The 17,891-nt window shown below is 50.5% G+C and overlaps 1 protein-coding gene across 1 annotated transcript in view; it reads left to right on the forward strand.

The window, feature by feature from the left end:
• ATP1A3 (ATPase Na+/K+ transporting subunit alpha 3) overlaps positions 1-17,891 on the forward strand; it is a 410,340-nt gene that overhangs the window by 370,504 nt on the left and 21,945 nt on the right. The window contains 2 exon segments of the mRNA XM_085615596.1: positions 15,389-15,490; positions 16,843-16,934. Coding sequence (XP_085471722.1) covers positions 15,389-15,490; positions 16,843-16,934 — 194 coding nt within the window.

Here is a 17,891-nt window from a genome sequence, read left to right on the forward strand (position 1 = left end):
TTCGTAACATATATACTGGGATGCCCATGCAACAAGATATATGTAGGTAGCACGAAGAGGGAATTAAAAGTCAGGATCCAGGAACATCTGAGGGCAGTCAAGAATGGGGACCTGAGATACCCTCTAACATTGCACTGCCAGGAACAGCAACATAGTCTGGATGAGCTGTGGTTTTTTGGGATTGATCACACACGGATCTCCCCTAGGGGTGGGAATAGGGAACAGAACCTGAGGAGGAATGAAGCAGGCTGGATTTGTAGACTTCGTTGCGTAGAGATGGGTCACAATAATGAATCCGAAATGCACTATTTTCTCTGAGATACACAAGATCACCCAACCGTTTTTCTCTCCAGATAACCTCTGCTTTTTTAAGCTGGATTCGAATTAGATATGCTGTTTAATGACGTCACTGATGTCCATGTTGGACATAATGCTTAGCACATTTATGTGATGACATCTCACTCTTTAATCATGATCTGTTCCTTAAATTGTACTCCCGTCCCGTCCCCATTTTATTTCTCTGGGCACCCCTTGTCATATGACACATGACGCATGGTTACATGACCGGCTTTGGGGATATACCTAGATTTCTTCCCCCCTTTCCACCAGCGAGTTTTTGGTTTTATTGGCCTCCCTGATATTTTGCTCCTGCTCTACCTGGGACTGACCGTGTTTCTCTACTTTGGTTGCCGTTTCTGTAAATGTCTGTTTACTAAGATATATCCAGCATACTCTCCTCCCTTACTTTGGCGTATATATGGGCACCCACCAGACATCTAGGGTAGCGTTTTCGACACATTTGAGGCATGAATTAGTGGGTTTTTGTGAACCATGCAGTTACCCCCTTAGGGTAGCGCACTTGACGCACTTCGAGGCATCAATTATTTATTTGATGCTATTCATGAATTTACGTTTAGGGGTGCTTCCCCTATGACCTGTCTGGGATTTGTTAACACCGTTAATGCCTGTTGGTTACTCCTGTAATTAGGAGCGTCTAGCCGCTATACACATTGGTTCCAACTTTTTTGAAGCGATCTGTATTCTGACCACTACAAGATGGCGACTAACTTGGGATACACGTTGGTGGAAACTGTTTGTTTTCCATACTATCACGTATACCTTACATATACTCTAGGATGATGAGTAATTTCAGAGGTTAACCCGGTTCTCACTTGGGTATACACGGCGTATTATGGTCGTGTTGTGAAAAGCATTTCGTTTTTGCAACTATATTCATATTAGCTGTTCTCTGGCCTTTCAAAGATGGCGGCGAAATTGGGACATACGTCGGTTGAGACTGTTGTTTTTCCGGACAAACACACAAACTTCATTCATTCTCTAAGACGATTAGATACCGTAAATAACAACTAGATTCACATTTAGGCATGTACGGCTTTTAATGGTCGTGTTCAGAGAGCCATCTCGTTTCTGTATTAATATATAATATTCATTGAATCAAAGTTTTGCTCATTTTGGCACTTTTTACCGGGGACCCTGAACCATTCTGGAAAACATATTAGGTACAATGAGAGTGTCCCGGCATACTTGTGATTATTAATTTCCCGTTTACGTTTTGATACGGGTAACGGTCTTTCAGGCTCTGTTCCTTGTTCCAACATGGCGACCGGCTTCCCGATACCTCTCTCCTTCGGCTGACGCCAGACCTTAGGTTTGAACTCCCGACACATGAGAATTGTTTACAGGTGTTCTCTATCTGAGCCTGATACCCCACACTATTTAAACAGGTTTTTCCTGACTAGTGGTTGTCGCTATCACTGGACGGAGCGGACGTTTGCCTTTCATTTCGCTGTTGGATACTGAATCGGGTAAGAAGCTTCCTGTCATGCCTGTAGGGAGGGTCATGGTGTATAATGGTAATAGCATGCTATGGATAGCTTTTGAGGTTATTTTTTATTTACTTTATTAACCGTTACCTTCTTGACATCCCTCATGTGTCAAACGTAGGATTTACAGTATTCCTGGCATTGTTTTCTTGCCTTGCGCAGGTTAAGCTTAATTCATGGCTATTTCTGTCATTGATGCTATTGATAAACACCGCTTTACCTTTGTTTACGTTCTCTATTTTTAAGGAATTTGGCTAGACTCTCTCTGCCTCTGGATTTTTTACTGTAAAACGCAGATCCTTCGTGAGAAACATGCCTCAAACATGTTCTCTTCCTTCATAGGTATCCCAGGATAAGACAAATTTGCTCTTATCATTCGACTATGACCTGTCATTGATGGCTTAGGAACATTGTTTCTGAACTTCCGAATTCTAATTAGTATTATTCATCTCCTCTCCTATACAGTAAGTAGGTTTACACTCTGACCACGTTACGACAATTGTTTTGGAGAATGTTGCTGGTTTCCCCATAGGGCCTCTGATGTGACCTTCTCTCCTTTCTAGGGATTGTGATCTTATATCAAGGATATACCATATCCGACTGGATTGTGTTAGACTTTCGATTTGAGCCAATCAGAACTGTATGTGCTTATATTTCCACCTACGATCTTAGGTGGGTACGGATTGAGCATTTGTCTTGCTAAAGACGCTGTCTTCGTCTTGCTTCTATTTCTTGGTTTTTTAATCACTATCTGGTTTCCCTTTACTTGACTGCTTTCTCCTTATCTCACTTGGGTGACGTCTCTCCTTACTATTTTTATCTTTTACCGTTATTTGTGTCTCCAGTGCTTAGTTCCCCTTTTGATAACTTAGGGTCATCCTAAGCATGTGACATATGTTAAGGAGTGCCCCTATGTCTCACTATAACATTGATCTGTTATCTCAATGCACACGGTTGTTTACTGTATTGGTGTTGTTTATCATTGTAGCCTTTTTAGCCGCATCAAGATGTGCTTAAATGAGCCTGTCACTATTTTTGATATTAATATGCTCCAGTTTAACGTGTTTTTTAATATTTATAGATGTATTGTATGTGCTATTTGTACTTTTGTCTTTATGTATGTTACTTATTTTTTTTTTTTTGTGTTTTTGTGTACATAAATTGGTTGCAGCCCTGAAGAAGTCCAAAGTTGGACGAAACGCGTCGGCTGTTTTGCTGTTGTCAAAAAATTCACATTTTAATTAAACAATAAAGAAGAACCCTTTTGGAAAACGTACTACTTTGAAGACTTGGACTTATTTGTATTCTATGAATTGAGTGGTGCATTTGGTGCTGTGTTTTGTCATTTGTATATTCCAAGTATTGGAACGGCATAGTGCTGGCGGGTGCTAACCAATAGTGCACACTCCTGGTGAATAAATAATTTTTTCACCTTATTATTACATTGAGTCACTCTTAAATCCGGTGCTGTCTAAGTGGGATTCCGCTAGCCTTGTGGTTTTTCCTCTACCCCGGTCTATTGACAATTACAACACTACTGTCTGGAATACCCTGCCTGCATTAGATGTGGGGGAACGTGTTACCCTCTGGTGCCTTTGGGCCCACAGGGGGTTGCTAGCACTGCGTGACCTAAGGTGCGCAAATGGGCGTCTGTTTCCTGGCCTCAATCAGCGACAACTGTAAAGGACCACAGGGCCGGGGGAGTGACAGTTATCGCACACTTGGTTAATGTGAGTCTACACCGGAATTGAACGTGCCACTTGATTTCTTTCGAGGGTTTACAGTGAGAGTCAATATGTCTAAAGATAAAGATTCTAAGCCTCAAAGACAAGGCAAGATGGACCGCTAGGCAAAGGTAGTGACTCCTCTGATGGAGGCAGAGCAGAACGCCCCCCCATACCAGACAATGCATCCTTGCTATCAGCAATCCACTCCTTGCGGGAGGCACTTGAGGGATACATGAGGTACGATCCGAAGTGTCTCTGCTACGACAGGATCTGCAGAATGTATGGAAGAGGGTTGCAGAGGCAAGGATCCAGTAGGTTGAGGACACAACCCATGGTCTACGGAATAAAGTCTGAGAGCTTGGTGCTGTGATAAAACACCTCAACTGTCGGGTGGACGATGTGGAGAACAGTGCTAGAAGGAACAACCTGTTCTTTGTGGGCTTTCCAAAGGGGGTTGAGTGCTCTAACATGGGGGCCTTTCTGACAAATGAACGCGGACCTCCCTTCCACTGAACAGTTCTCTTCATGTTTTATTATAGAATGCACCCATAACGCGCTAGATGGCGTGCAACACCAGGGAATGTGTTGGATTCTAAGTCCAACACATTCCCTGCTGTTGCACTAACTGGAGTAGGAATAGTAATTTATACTATTCCTAAATCCAGTGCGCCATCTAGTGCAAAACGTAGAAACGACTTGCGATGTAATGCCATGCGTGGTAACAACGCGGACGATGTAACATCCGCATTGTAACCTAACGCGTGGTATTTGCTGGCGGTGTAACGTCATATATTCCATTCAGATCCCAATATCCTGTGAAAGATTGCGATAATACGTAGAGAACACCAGTCATTGGCGCCGCCAGAAACCAGAGCGATGATCCTACCCCAACAGCACTGTCTGACCGACACCTGGGATTAAGTGAGGCAGCTATTGCCCTGGCTGGGTAGGAAGGCAGCTGAGGAGAAAAGGGTGACTGAGATCATAGGAGAAGTTGGGGTCTCCTTTACTACATCCAAGACATTGCCACCAAGTTCGCAAGATACTATGTGGCCTTCCATAAGGCTTGGCCCTTAGCAGACGCTGCTCAAGTAGAGAAATATCTTTTTGTCAGGGGATGAACGGCAAACTCCACAGGAAGAGGTGCGATCTCCAGAAGTACAAACCGCAGGATGAACTTTTTAAAAAGAATGCAGGAATCCTATGCCCACACTTACTTAAGATGTTTTGTGAAGCTAAAGAAGTGGGAGTCTTCCCATTGTACCTCCGCAGTGTCGCTAATGTAGTGATTCAAAAACCAGGTAGGCCTGCGACACAATGCAGTTCTTACCGTCCATTATCCTTCCTTAACACTGAGATGCAAATACGAGCCACCATATTGGCTAACAGACTGATAACAGGGATCAGCTATTGAACAATTCTGCGTCATTGGGCTTTATGCCAAACACTTGACTAGATTCAATCTCCGCTGATTATATAATTGGCTTGAGATGGTCCCATATAGGAAAGATCCCCATATAATCCTGCCAAAGGCATTTGATGCTGTTCATTGGCCCTTCCAGAGGCAGGTCTTGGTGAAGTTTGGGTTTGGTACCAACTTTATTGCCTGGATTGACCTACTCTATAAGAACCCGGTTGCTAGAGTCAGAGTAGATGGTGAGCTATCTGCTGAATATCCCATACAGAGGGTCGTGAGGCAGGGGTGCCCTCTATCACTCCTTCTATTTGCCCTAGTACTACAGCCCTTGGCAATCATGGTCAGGAGTCACCTGAACATAGTGGGATTCAGAATAGCGGAGGAGGACTTGAGTGATAAATGAATATAGTTGTATGTGGACAGTATCCAGACCGACTGTATCACTCGCTGCCATATTTCAGATATTTGCTAGATATGGGGCACGTGCAGGCTATTGAATTAATCGGTACAAGTCCAGTCTCTACCCCGCTGTTAGACCCGGCCTCGTAGCATAGCCATCCCTGTCCCCGCACCACATAACCTGACCCATGCACCTCACGCAGCCCCCGAGCTCACGGCCTAGCCGATCCTTCCCACCAGAACACACACACACCCGACCCGGACTTCCCCGTCCGTGGCCTTCCTCCTTTCGGCCACACCGGGCCCGCGTGCCCACTTCATGCACCATGATGCCCGCCCGACCCCAGCGCGACCCTGGCCTAAAGGTGCCACTCCGGCTGGGGGACATCGCGCTCCCATTGGGATGAGAGAGGGAGGAGCAGTTTCCATCGCACCTCTGAGCTTCCCTGGGAAGGTGGGTTTCGATCGGCCCGCCGGCCTCCCCGAGGGCTGGCTCCATGCCTGCTGGGTGTCTGGGACTCCTCCCGACCCGGCCCTGAAAGGATCAAAAGACAATGGCAGGAAACCCTGACAAGCGACCCCCAGGTGACAAGACCCCTGCCTGCACAGACTTCGGACATCAAAGAGGGGTCGTCCTATAACAAGGGGTGCTCTGGGACTGTCCGGCAGATTCGCCTTTGGAAACACCTGATCCCTGCTGAGTGACTCGCGGCTCCCTGAAGATTGTAAGACCTCCGAACTTGTGCTTGAGCCCTGCTGAGTGACTCGTGGCTCCCTGAAGATCGTAAAACATCCGAACCTCTGCTTGAGCCCTGCTGAGTGACTCGCGGCTCCCCGAAAAAAGATCGTAAGACCTCCGACTTGTGCTTGAGCCCCGCTGAGTGACTCGCGGCTCCCACAGACTCTCTTGGTCCCGCCGGACCCCGATGACGACAAGCGTATCCCCCAGCTCGAGGATTGTGAGCTGTGCGCCGGGTACGCTCCTGCATTTGATCCATATCCCCAAAGACTGTCCCGCTACCTCCTACTCCCCTCCAAGACTCTGTGAGCCCGCGCTCCACTTCTATATATTTGCCTTGCTGATCATAAAGATCCTACAACTCCGATCTGATAAAGATTTGTTCTTAAGAACTCCCGGTGTGGTGTCTCTTTGTCGTGTGGTGCCAAGTGTACGATCCTAGATACGAGATTCCTCCCCTGAGGAGTCTCCCGCCAGTGCCCGGCTACGATACCTCGAGGGTTGGTCTCAGGATAGTCAGGGCCCCCTCCGGGCTCCTCTGAGGTCGCCTTCTAACATTGGTGGCAAGCGACGGGATTCGGGCCCATAATCTAGAGATCGTATCGTGAACGGCTGATGCACTACCGACAAAGATGGCAGAAGGAAACGCCGTGGTTCTCACAGAAAACGACACCAGTACCGTGTTCCAGGCGGAACAACTGGAGGAGTACACACACAGAGAACTGAAGCAATTCTGCAAAGAACTCAAAATTGCTACCACTGGTCTCAACACCAAAGAAGATATGCAGAAGGCACTGAAAGCTTGGGTGGATTCTGGAGCCCCCCGCCCAGAAGGAGCGGTGGAGCCCCACGACGAAGCTGGACCCTCCCAAGGAGAACGCAGCAGCAACCAGGTGCGAAGCTTCGTACCAGACGGGGGCCTATCCCCGGAGGAACTCGCAGACAGAGAAAGAAGTCGCCATCACGAACTCGAATTAGCCAAACTCAAAATCGAGGGCGAGTTGAAATTAGCCGAGAAAAAGCTAGCAGTGGAACAGATGCGGGTGCAAGGAGAACTAGAAGAGAAGAAACTCCAACGGGAACACGAAGGAAGGAGACTTCAACTGGAGCACGAACGCAGCTTGAAGGAAATGGAGCTAAAAGCAAAAAGCGAAGAAGCGCGGCCCCCGGGGAACCGAGAGGCGGCCTCCCCGGCAGAGCAGAGGGTCCACATCCCCAAGGATGTGGTCAAAGAATATTACAAAAACGATGACATTCAACAGTGGTTCAGGGCCTACGAGGTCGCCATGACCTCCCATCGGGTCCCGCAGAAGGATTGGGGGGCCGGGTTGTGGGGACGATTCCTGAGCGAGGGGAGAGACACCCTGCTCAACCTACCAACCTCCATGCAGACCTCCTACGACCACATGAAAGAGGCCATCCTCACAAGGTACGGCCTCACCCCGGAGATGTACCGCCAACGGTTCCGGGACTGCAGGAAGATCCCGGGCACCACCTGGGTGGAGTATGTAAACTTCTTCAGCCGCGCCTTCGATGGGTGGATCAAGGGCAGCAAGGTAACCACCCTAGAAGAACTAACCGACCTTATGTTGTGGGAACACCTGGCTGCGAACTGCTTTGTGGAACTGCGCCAGCATCTGCTCGACAGCAAGCTCACAGATCCGAGAAAGCTGGCTGTCGAGGCGGATCGCTGGACCAACACCCGGGTCTCCCGGGACCCTGTAGGAGAGTACCCCCGAGCCAGTCAGGGACCACCCCGCCAGAGAGGGGGGGGGAAACCAGGGAGGGCAGAGAGAGTCCCAGTCCAGTCCCCCGAAAACCCAACCTCCGCCTTTCCCGGCACCCCCACCAGCTGTATCCGGCCCCCCCCTGAGACGGGGGCACCGGGTGACCATCACTTGTTTCCGTTGTCAGAAGCCCGGGAATTACGCCAACGACCCTGAATGCCCCATGGCCCCACACATCACCCAGGCAGCACCCCCCGCTAGACAGATAGCCAATGTAGCACTGGGGGAGGAGGTTGAGGAGACCGTAGAGTGGGAACCCACAGCCATGGTCCTAGTATCCTTAGGAGATAGAGAAATGGTCCCTGGAAGCCTCCTGCCCTCCAACACGAAGAAATATGGGCAGCTCGTAACGATCAATGGCCACCAAGTAGAAGCCCTTCGTGACACCGGGGCCAGCATCACCGGTGTCCTCAGTCATTTGGTCAACGAAGACCAGGTCCTCCCCAACGTCTTTTGCCCGGTCATTTCCGCTGACAATACGGAAAGTCTGTGTAATTAGCCGTGGTGCCTTTTGAATGGGGAGGGGTGATCGGTAAACTGAAAGTCGCAGTGAGAACCTCCCAGCCAGTCAACTGTCTCCTGGGGAACGACCTGGAAAGTTCCCCCTGGAAACAAGTCAAGCGCAAGACACACCTAGGGATCATGGGTCTCCCTGAGTGGGTGTGCGCCACCACCCGATCCATGGCGGCCCGACTGACCCCCCTGGGGGAAGTCGACGACGCCCCGACCACTGAAGACAGGATGGTCCCCGCCGAGGATCCCCACATCCCCCCACAAGGAGTGTCGTCGCCAGTGACGAACCCCCACCTTCCTACTCCGCACAGGTCATCGAGTTAGGCGATCTGCCAGAAGTGGCCAAGTGGCGCCATGAGGGGGGCCCCTCCCGAGAGGAGTTCTGCCGAGAGCAGGCTACCTGTCCTTCCCTGGTCGGGCCCCGGCAACAGGCAGAGGCACAGGCCGCGGGCGACCAAACTGGAACGCACCGGGTGTATTGGGAGAATGACCTTTTGTACAGCGAGCAGAAGTCGGTGGAGCTAGGATCCGCCCGGGTGCTGGTGGTACCCCTACGCTTCCGAGACCTCCTCCTGGGCTTGGCCCACGACGTTCCCCTCGCAGGCCACTTGGGCCAGGACAAAACCTACAGTCGCCTCGTGACTCACTTCTACTGGCCCAGAATGAAAGCAGATGTAGAAGCCCACTGCAAATCCTGTCCCACGTGCCAGGCCAGTGGGAAGAGCGGAGGAAAGCGCAAGGGTCCCCTCCAACCCTTCCCTGTTGTCAGTACCCCTTTTGAGCGGGTCGGGATCGACATCGTGGGGCCTCTGGACCCCCCAACCTCCCAAGGGCACCGCTTTATCCTCGTCCTGGTGGATCATGCCACCCGATACCCTGAAGCCATACCCCTGCGCACCGTCACAGCCCCCGTGGTGGGCCGGGCGTTGATGGGAATCTTTGCCTGTATGGGTTTTCCCCGCGAGGTCGTGAGCGATCGCGGTGCGAACTTCATCTCCAGATACATGACGTCCTTGTGGCAACAATGCGGAGTGTCCTATAAATTCACCACCCCGTACCACCCCCAAGGAAACGGCCTGGTAGAGCGGTTTAACCGGACTCTGAAAGGGATGATCGCGGGCCTGGAAGAGCCCCTCCGGCGTAAGTGGGACGTTCCCCAGAAATCCTTGGGGTTCAGCCCCTTTGAGTTACTCTACGGGCACCCCGTCCGGGGGCCCCTCAGCCTGGTCAAGGAAGGGTGGGAGGCGGCGCACCGAGGCCACCCCCGAGATGTGTTCCGATACGTCCTGACCCTCCGAAACCAGACTAGGAAATTCCGAGAGATGGCCGAGGCCAACCTGGAGGCGAGCCAGGAAGAGATGAAGCGCTGGTACGACCAGAATGCCACTCTGGTCGAGTTCCAGCCAGGCCAGCAGGTATGGGTCATGGCCCCCGTGAAACCCTGCTCCCTCCAGGATAAATGGACCGGGCCCTTCAAAGTGGTTGAGCGGAAGAGCCAGGTCACGTACTTGGTGGACGTCCAGTCACCACGGGACCCCCTCCGGGTCCTCCACGTGAACCGCCTCAAGCCCCACTTTGTGCGGACGAAGCTGAGCCTCCTGCTGGCCACTGATGACGGGGCCGAGGAGGAGTCGGATCCCCTCCCTGATCTCCTGTGCACCAAAGAGAAGGACGGCTCCGTAGAGGGAGTGAACCTCTCCCAATCCCTCACTTCCCAGCAACGTGAGGATTGCCGCCAGCTCCTAGGGCAGTTTTACGACCTCTTCTCCCTGGTCCCCCAAGTCACCGACTGGTGTGTCCATGACGTGGATACCGGAGACAGCCCGCCGGTGAAACACCGAGCCTACCGAGTCCCTGATCGGGTCCGGTCCTGCATGCAAGCCGAGGTCTCGAAGATGTTGACCTTAGGAGTGATCGAACCCTCAGACAGTCCCTGGGCCAGCCCCGTGGTCCTGGTCCCGAAAGCAGCTGCCCCCGGTGTCGCCCCAGAACTCCGCTTCTGCGTGGACTACCGAGGACTCAATGAAATCACCCGAGCCGATGCCCACCCCATTCCCCGAGCCGACGAGCTCATTGACCGACTCGGGGCTGCTCGGTTCCTCAGCACCTTCGATCTCACCTGCGGCTACTGGCAAATTGCGCTCACAGAAGGAGCCAAGCTGCGGTCCGCCTTCTCCACCCCGGATGGGCACTATCGCTTTCGCGTGATGCCCTTCGGGATGAAAAATGCCCCGGCCACCTTCCAGCGACTGGTAAATAGAGTCCTGGCCGGGCTGGAAAAATTCAGCGCTGCCTATCTAGACGATATCGCAGTTTTTAGTTCCGAATGGAGTGAGCATCTCCAGCACCTCCGGAGGGTGCTAACCGCCCTGCGCCAGGCAGGCCTCACCGTGAAAGCCAGCAAGTGCCAGATTGGGCAAGGTTCGGTAACCTACCTGGGGCACCAGGTCGGAAGTGGCCAGGTCACCCCTCTACAGCCCAAAATCGACGCCATCCTAGCCTGGGAACCCCCACTACCCAAACGGAGGTCCGAGCCTTTCTGGGCCTCACGGGCTACTACCGGAGATTCATCCGGGGGTACGGCAGCCTAGTCAGTCCCCTCACAGGACTCACGTCCAAGAAACAGCCCAAGAAAGTGCAGTGGACCCCTGCCTGCCAAGAGGCATTCGATGCCCTAAAAACGGCCATGTGCACAGCCCCCGTCCTTCAGGCTCACAACTACTCCAAGGAGTTTGTGGTACAAACGGACGCCTCCGAGCATGGAATTGGGGCTGTCCTGTCCCAGGTGAATGACCAAGGCCTAGACCAGCCCGTAGCCTTCCTCAGCCGAAGGCTGTTGCCCAGAGAACAGAGATGGAGCACCATCGAGCGCGAGGTGTTCGCCGTAGTCTGGGCCCTCAAGAAGTTACGCCCTTACCTGTTCGGCACCTATTTCAAGGTCCAAACGGACCATCGCCCCTTGCGATGGCTCATGCAGATGCGAGGAGAAAACCCCAAGCTACTGCGGTGGTCAATCTTCCTCCAGGGGATGGATTTCACCTTGGAACATCGCCCTGGTACTGACCACGCCAACGCCGATGGCCTCTCCCGGTTCTTCCGCCTCAGCGAAGAGAACCCCCAAGAGGATGGGTAGTTCTCTCCGGCTTTCAGCTGGGGGGGACGCGTGTTAGACCCCGCCTCATAGCATAGCCATCCCTGTCCCCGCACCACATAACCTGACCCATGCACCTCACGCAGCCCCTGAGCCCACGGCCTAGCCGATCCTTCCCACCAGAACACACACACACACACCCGACCCGGACTTCCCCGTCCGTGGCCTTCCTCCTTTCGGCCACACCGGGCCCGCGGGTCCACTTCATGCACCATGATGCCCGCCCGGCCCCAGCGCGACCCTGACCTAGAGGCGCCACTCCGGCTGGGGGACATCGCGCTCCCATTGGGATGAGAGAGGGAAGAGCAGTTTCCATCGCACCTCTGAGCTTCCCTGGGAAGGTGGGTTTCGATCGGCCCGCCGGCCTCCCCGAGGGCTGGCTCCACGCCTGCTGGGTGTCTGGGACTCCTCCCGACCCGGCCCTGAAAGGATCAAAAGACAATGGCAGGAAACCCCGACAAGCGACCCCCAGGTGACAAGACCCCTGCCTGCACAGACTCCGGACATCAAAGAGGGGTCATCCTATAACAAAGGGGTGCTCTGGGACTGTCCGGCAGATTCGCCTTTGGAAACACCTGAGCCCTGCTGAGTGACTCGCGGCTCCCTGAAGATCGTAAGACCTCCGAACTTGTGCTTGAGCCCTGCTGAGTGACTCGCGGCTCCCTGCAGATCGTAAAACATCCGAACCTGTGCTTGAGCCCTGCTGAGTGACTCGCCGCTCCCCGAAAAGATCGTAAGACCTCCGACTTGTGCTTGAGCCCCGCTGAGTGACTCGCGGCTCCCACAGACACTCTTGGTCCCGCCGGACCCCGACGATGACAAGCGTATCCCCCAGCTCGAGGATTGTGAGCTGAGCGCCGGGTACGCTCCTGCATTTGATCCATATCCCCAAAGACTGTCCCGCTACCTCCTACCCCCTCCAAGACTCTGTGAGCCCGCGCTCCACTTGTATATATTTGCCTTGCTGATCATAAAGATCCTACAACTCCGATCTGATAAAGATTTGTTCTTAAGAACTCCCGGTGTGGTGTCTCTTTGTCGTGTGGTGCCAAGTGTACGATCCTAGATACGAGATTCCTCCCCTGAGGAGTCTCCCGCCAGTGCCTGGCTACGATACCTCGAGGGTTGGTCTCAGGATAGTCAGGGCCCCCTCCGGGCTCCTCTGAGGTCGCCTTCTAACACCCGCGGGTAGAGACTGGACTTGTACAGGAAAGTTGCATATTTAAAGCTTATTTCAATTCATACAGACGGGGATTAAAATATTTGGGTATTTACGTGACCTCTAATGACGGAACTAGCTTAGATCACAATATTTGTAGGGTAAGTACAGACTTCCATGAGGATGTTGCAAGATGGGGGACACTGCCGTTGACAATACTGGGGCAGGCGGCAAAGTACAAGAAGGTGAAACTCCAGAAGCTCCTATGTATCCTTCAAAATAACTACCATAAGATCCCAGAAGACATGTTTACTAGAATAGACAGTCACACCCGAATGTTGCTGTGGACTGGGAGACATCCTAGCGTGGCACTGAGGGCACTGCAGGGAATTAGTATAACTGGGGTATTTCCCTTCTTAAGATCCGGGCCTACGATTGGCCATCAACTTTAATTGTTGTCAATGACTGGGGGTACCGGCCCAAAATCACCCTACCGATGTGCTAGAGTGGACCCAATTCCAGGTCCAATCATACTTACACTACATATACGGGGGTAAGGGGTTGGGCAGCTCGTGGACTGCAACCCAGATGACCATTGCAGTATGGAAATGGGTGGAAAGGTTAATGAAATGGCACAAGAGGTTGTCGCGAGAGACGCCTCTGTGGGTAGGAACACGCCTAAATGAATTTGGAGAGTTGAAGGGCTTTGGGCAGTGGGACATGATTGGCATCTCTAAACTGGGAACTCTTATCGAGGAGGGTACACTACTCCTCTTTAGCTCCCTAAAGCGGGAATATCATCTATGCAATACCCAGTATTCTAAATACCTACAGCTGCAACATGCCTGGCAGGAAGAAAGGATGGTAGTAGATGACCTTCAGGATCATGCACCACTAGAGTGGAGGCTCCTCCAAGGGAGTTAGCTGAGAAGGCGATATCATGGACATACATGACTGTCCTTAATAACATCCCAGATGCCCCGATGACACTGAAAGCAACATTGGAAGATGAAGTGGGTGAACTAGACACCACGGACTGGGAGGCGGCCCTAATGCACTCAAGAGAGGTAGCAATTAAGTTCAGCCTATGGCATATTTAATTTAAAGTCCTCCACAGAGTGTATTATGCAGGACCCACCTGAAATATGGAGACGAGGTAGGGACACTTATACGCACAAAATGGTCCTGCCCAGAGATCAGCTCATACTGGAACACTACCGAGGAGGAACTAAATAAGATACTGGGTATCAACCTGCCAGTGGACCCTAAATGTGTCCTATTCAGGATACCGACAGAGGTTGACATGCCCAGGAGTAAACTCCTTTTTAGCAACCTGGGTATGGTGGTAGCGAAACGAGATGTAGCCAGACACTGGGGAGCCCCCGAGCCGCCTACCCTCAAAGAATTGAAATTTGGAATGAACCTCTACATGGCCGCTGAGAAAGTTACACATAAGGGAAGAGGGTGTCCCAAGAAGTTCTGTAAAGTATGGGGTTCCTGGCTCAAACATTACAATATAGATAGGAGTAGAGAAGGAGAAGAGCCGTCCATCACACAATGTCCCTGCAGGATACAACCGCAGACCGAGGAGCCTTACATCCACAGGAGGTAACCCATGGCAAATTATGCTGTACTGGAACTTTGTAACACTAGGAATTGTATGCACTGCCCCACAAAGCTTTGTTGATGGGCGTGCTGTTTTGTAACATGTCTTGTTTAACAGAAAACTAAATAAAAAATATTTTTTGTTTACAGTTAGAAAAACAGGGTTAAAGCCACATGTTGGTCTTTCAACCATATTATCTTTTTCAAATGTCAGTGGGGAAAACATCTCTCTCAATTTACATCACAAAAGTATAGCTAATAGAGCACTAAAACAATTTACATTGTTAGGCCATCACACATGGAACAGGGTTTAAATCAGCAGATCATGGCCTTTCCAGAGTGAAATATCATACATCCAGAATAAAAAAAGACAATAAAACAAAACAGTGGGGACAAGGTTAAAAGGTGGATTATCTATACCACAGAATAGAAAATGTTAAACAAAAGATGGTCATAAACAAGTGTTCTGAGTGCTACATAAGAAGCATTGCTATTTGAAAGCAAGAGGTGTGGTGTGCCATTTGTCATTAAGGCTCCCAGTTTTCCGTTTTTACTGCTTTTACAGAGAATTACAGACGGAAAACAATGCGTTTCCTGTCTGTATTTATATTTAAAATTGGAAAAATACGGAAAATGTATGAATTCGAGGCCCATGGCTGAGCAGATAGGCAGCATGTATATGTTAACATATATTTGTATAATATGCTAATATTGACCTGTGGGTGGAGTGTTTTATATTTGGCTGCTTAATTTTCTAAAATGTGACAGGCACCAAAGTATAAGTGCCTGTTTATCAATTAAATAAATGTGGAAATATACTATTTTATGACTTCATTCATTCTCAAAACACAAAATAAATATGGATAAATAGCAATAAGATGGCAAAAAAGAAACCTGGGTAAATACAGACAGAAATGTTTTAAAAAACACCGTACAACTGGACTCCGCATTTGTAACACAGCATTTGAATGGACTCACGGTCACAGCACGGTTTGAACATGTTGCTCGTCCCTTTCTGACTCGGCCCCTGCTTTTCTTGTCCCCCAGGAACAGGATCTTGATCTTCGGCCTGTTTGAGGAGACGGCCCTTGCAGCCTTCCTGTCATACTGCCCTGGCATGGACGTGGCCCTCCGCATGTACCCTCTCAAGTGAGTATTGAGGCGATGACATGCAGTATTCACCATTGGCTTTGACTCAGGATGGGCACCACTCCCCATTGCCCATCTAGCCCTGCTTCAACTCAGGATGGGCACCACTCCCCATTGCCCATCTAGCCCTGCTTCAACTCAGGATGGGCACCACTCCTCATTGCCCCTCTGGCCCTGCTTCGACTCAGGATGGGCACCACTCCCCATTGCCCCTCTGGCCCTGCTTCGACTCAGAATGGGCACCACTCCCCATTGCCCATCTGGCCCTGCTTCGACTCAGGATGGGCACCACTCCCCATTGCCCCTCTGGCCCTGCTTCGACACAGGATGGTCACCACTTCCCTTTGCCCATCTGGCCCTGCTTCGACTCAGGATGGGCACCACTCCCCATTGCCCCTCTGGCCCTGCTTCGACTCAGGATGGGCATCACTCCCCATTGCCCATCTGGCCCTGCTTCGACTCAGGATGGGCACCACTCCCCATTGCCCATTTGGCCCTGCTTCGACTCAGGATGGGCACCACTTCCCTTTGCCCATCTGGCCCTGCTTTGACTCAGGATGGGCACCACTTCCCTTTGCCCTGCTTCGACTCAGTAGGGGCACCACTTCCCTCTGCCCATCTGGCCCAGCTTCGAGTCAGTATGGGCACCACTTCCCTTTGCCCAGCTGGCCCTGCTTCGACTCAGGATGTGCACCACTTTCGTTTGCCCAGCTGGCCCTGCTTTGACTCAGGATGGGTACCACTTCCCTTTGCCCATCTGGCCCTGCATCGGTTCAGGGTGGGTACCACTTCCCTTTGCTCATCTGGCCCAGCTTCGAGTCAGTATGGGCACCACTTCCCTTTGCCCATCTGACCCTGCTTCGGCTCAGGATGGGCACCACTTCCCTTTGCCCATCTGGCCCTGCTTTGACTCGGGATGGGCACTACTTCCCTGTGCCCTGCTTGGACTCAGTATGGACACCACTTCCCTTTGCCCAGCTGGCCCTGCTTCGACTCAGGATGGACACCACTTCCCTTTGCCCATCTGGCCCTGCTTCGACTCAGGATGGGCACCACTTCCTTTTGCCCATCTGGCCCAGCTTCGACTCTGTATGGGCACCACTTCCCTTTGCCCATCTATCTGCCCTTTGTAAAATCGGTTTTGGTCCAGAGACCTCCTTGTAGTCATATGGGCTCCTGCTAGCTCTTAGCCATTAGTGGGCTGATGATAGCCTCACCTGAGTCTGTCTGAGCTAAAGCCACCTTCTGAAGCACCTCACTATCACTGTTCAGTTAGAAGGTTATGAGTGATGTTTTTTTGATGACGCATGTTTACAACATCCAATGTCCTGTTCTTCTCTCTTCCTGTACAGACCCAGTTGGTGGTTTTGTGCCTTTCCTTACAGTTTCCTCATCTTCATTTATGACGAGATCCGCAAACTCATTCTACGCAGACACCCTGGAGGTAAGTCACAAAGAGGGTGGGGCCAGGTGCAAAACCACCTGTGCACTCTAGGTCCCACTATTCAGTGACCCCGTTCTAAAATTGAATTTGCACCCCACTCTTCAGCGATAGAAACATCCAGCTGCCCACACATTATCCTGCCACAAGTCCTCAATTCTGAAGATGTATTATTATACACATAGCAGCACCTACTTCATTACAATATATCATATAATATTCTCTCTCACCAAACAGTACCATATTTTATCTGTTGTACAGTTAATTCAGAAGCAGAACAAAGAGCCCCAATACATCAAATCCAATTGTCCCACATACATCAATTACCACGTGACGTGTATCCCATGTTAATCATATTGATTAGGCCAAAAGAGTTGTTCTTAACTATCATATTATATTGATGTTCAATAATATTCAGTGGATCTACAAATCATAAACAATAACATCTTTTATTTTACTTTGTTTTGCATAATAGAGATTTATACATAATTGCTCCTGTCCCCTTGTGGGCAGCTATACAGTCTTTTCTGTAATCATTATGTACAAATGAGCACTTGTAAAGCCAGACAGTCATGAATAAAATTATTACATTTAAATATGATTGATAAATCTTGCTAGTATTGTTGTCCTACATTATTTTTGTTTGTTTCCTAAAATTTACAATCGTCTTAGTCGCAGTAATTTCATCTAATGGAGAGTGCACCTTGTTTTGATTAGAATGTATAAAATTAGATATATTAATATATTAAATAGGACTGTAATCCTTATATAAAATATATTTCCACCAAACCTCTAATCAATTATTTATCAGGCGTGTGGTCCTCTTCTTGAATATATGAACATTATCGAAACACGTCCCTTGTTGCTACAAGATGTGAGGGAAAGTTGCAAGTTAACGTAGCTTCCTTAAATAACTAGTAGACACTTTTGTAGACTATAATTTACTTATCCCCATCAATC

This window comes from Triturus cristatus, chromosome 7 (genome assembly GCF_964204655.1).
Source record: "Triturus cristatus chromosome 7, aTriCri1.1, whole genome shotgun sequence".
Classification (NCBI taxonomy): Eukaryota; Metazoa; Chordata; class Amphibia; order Caudata; family Salamandridae; genus Triturus; species Triturus cristatus.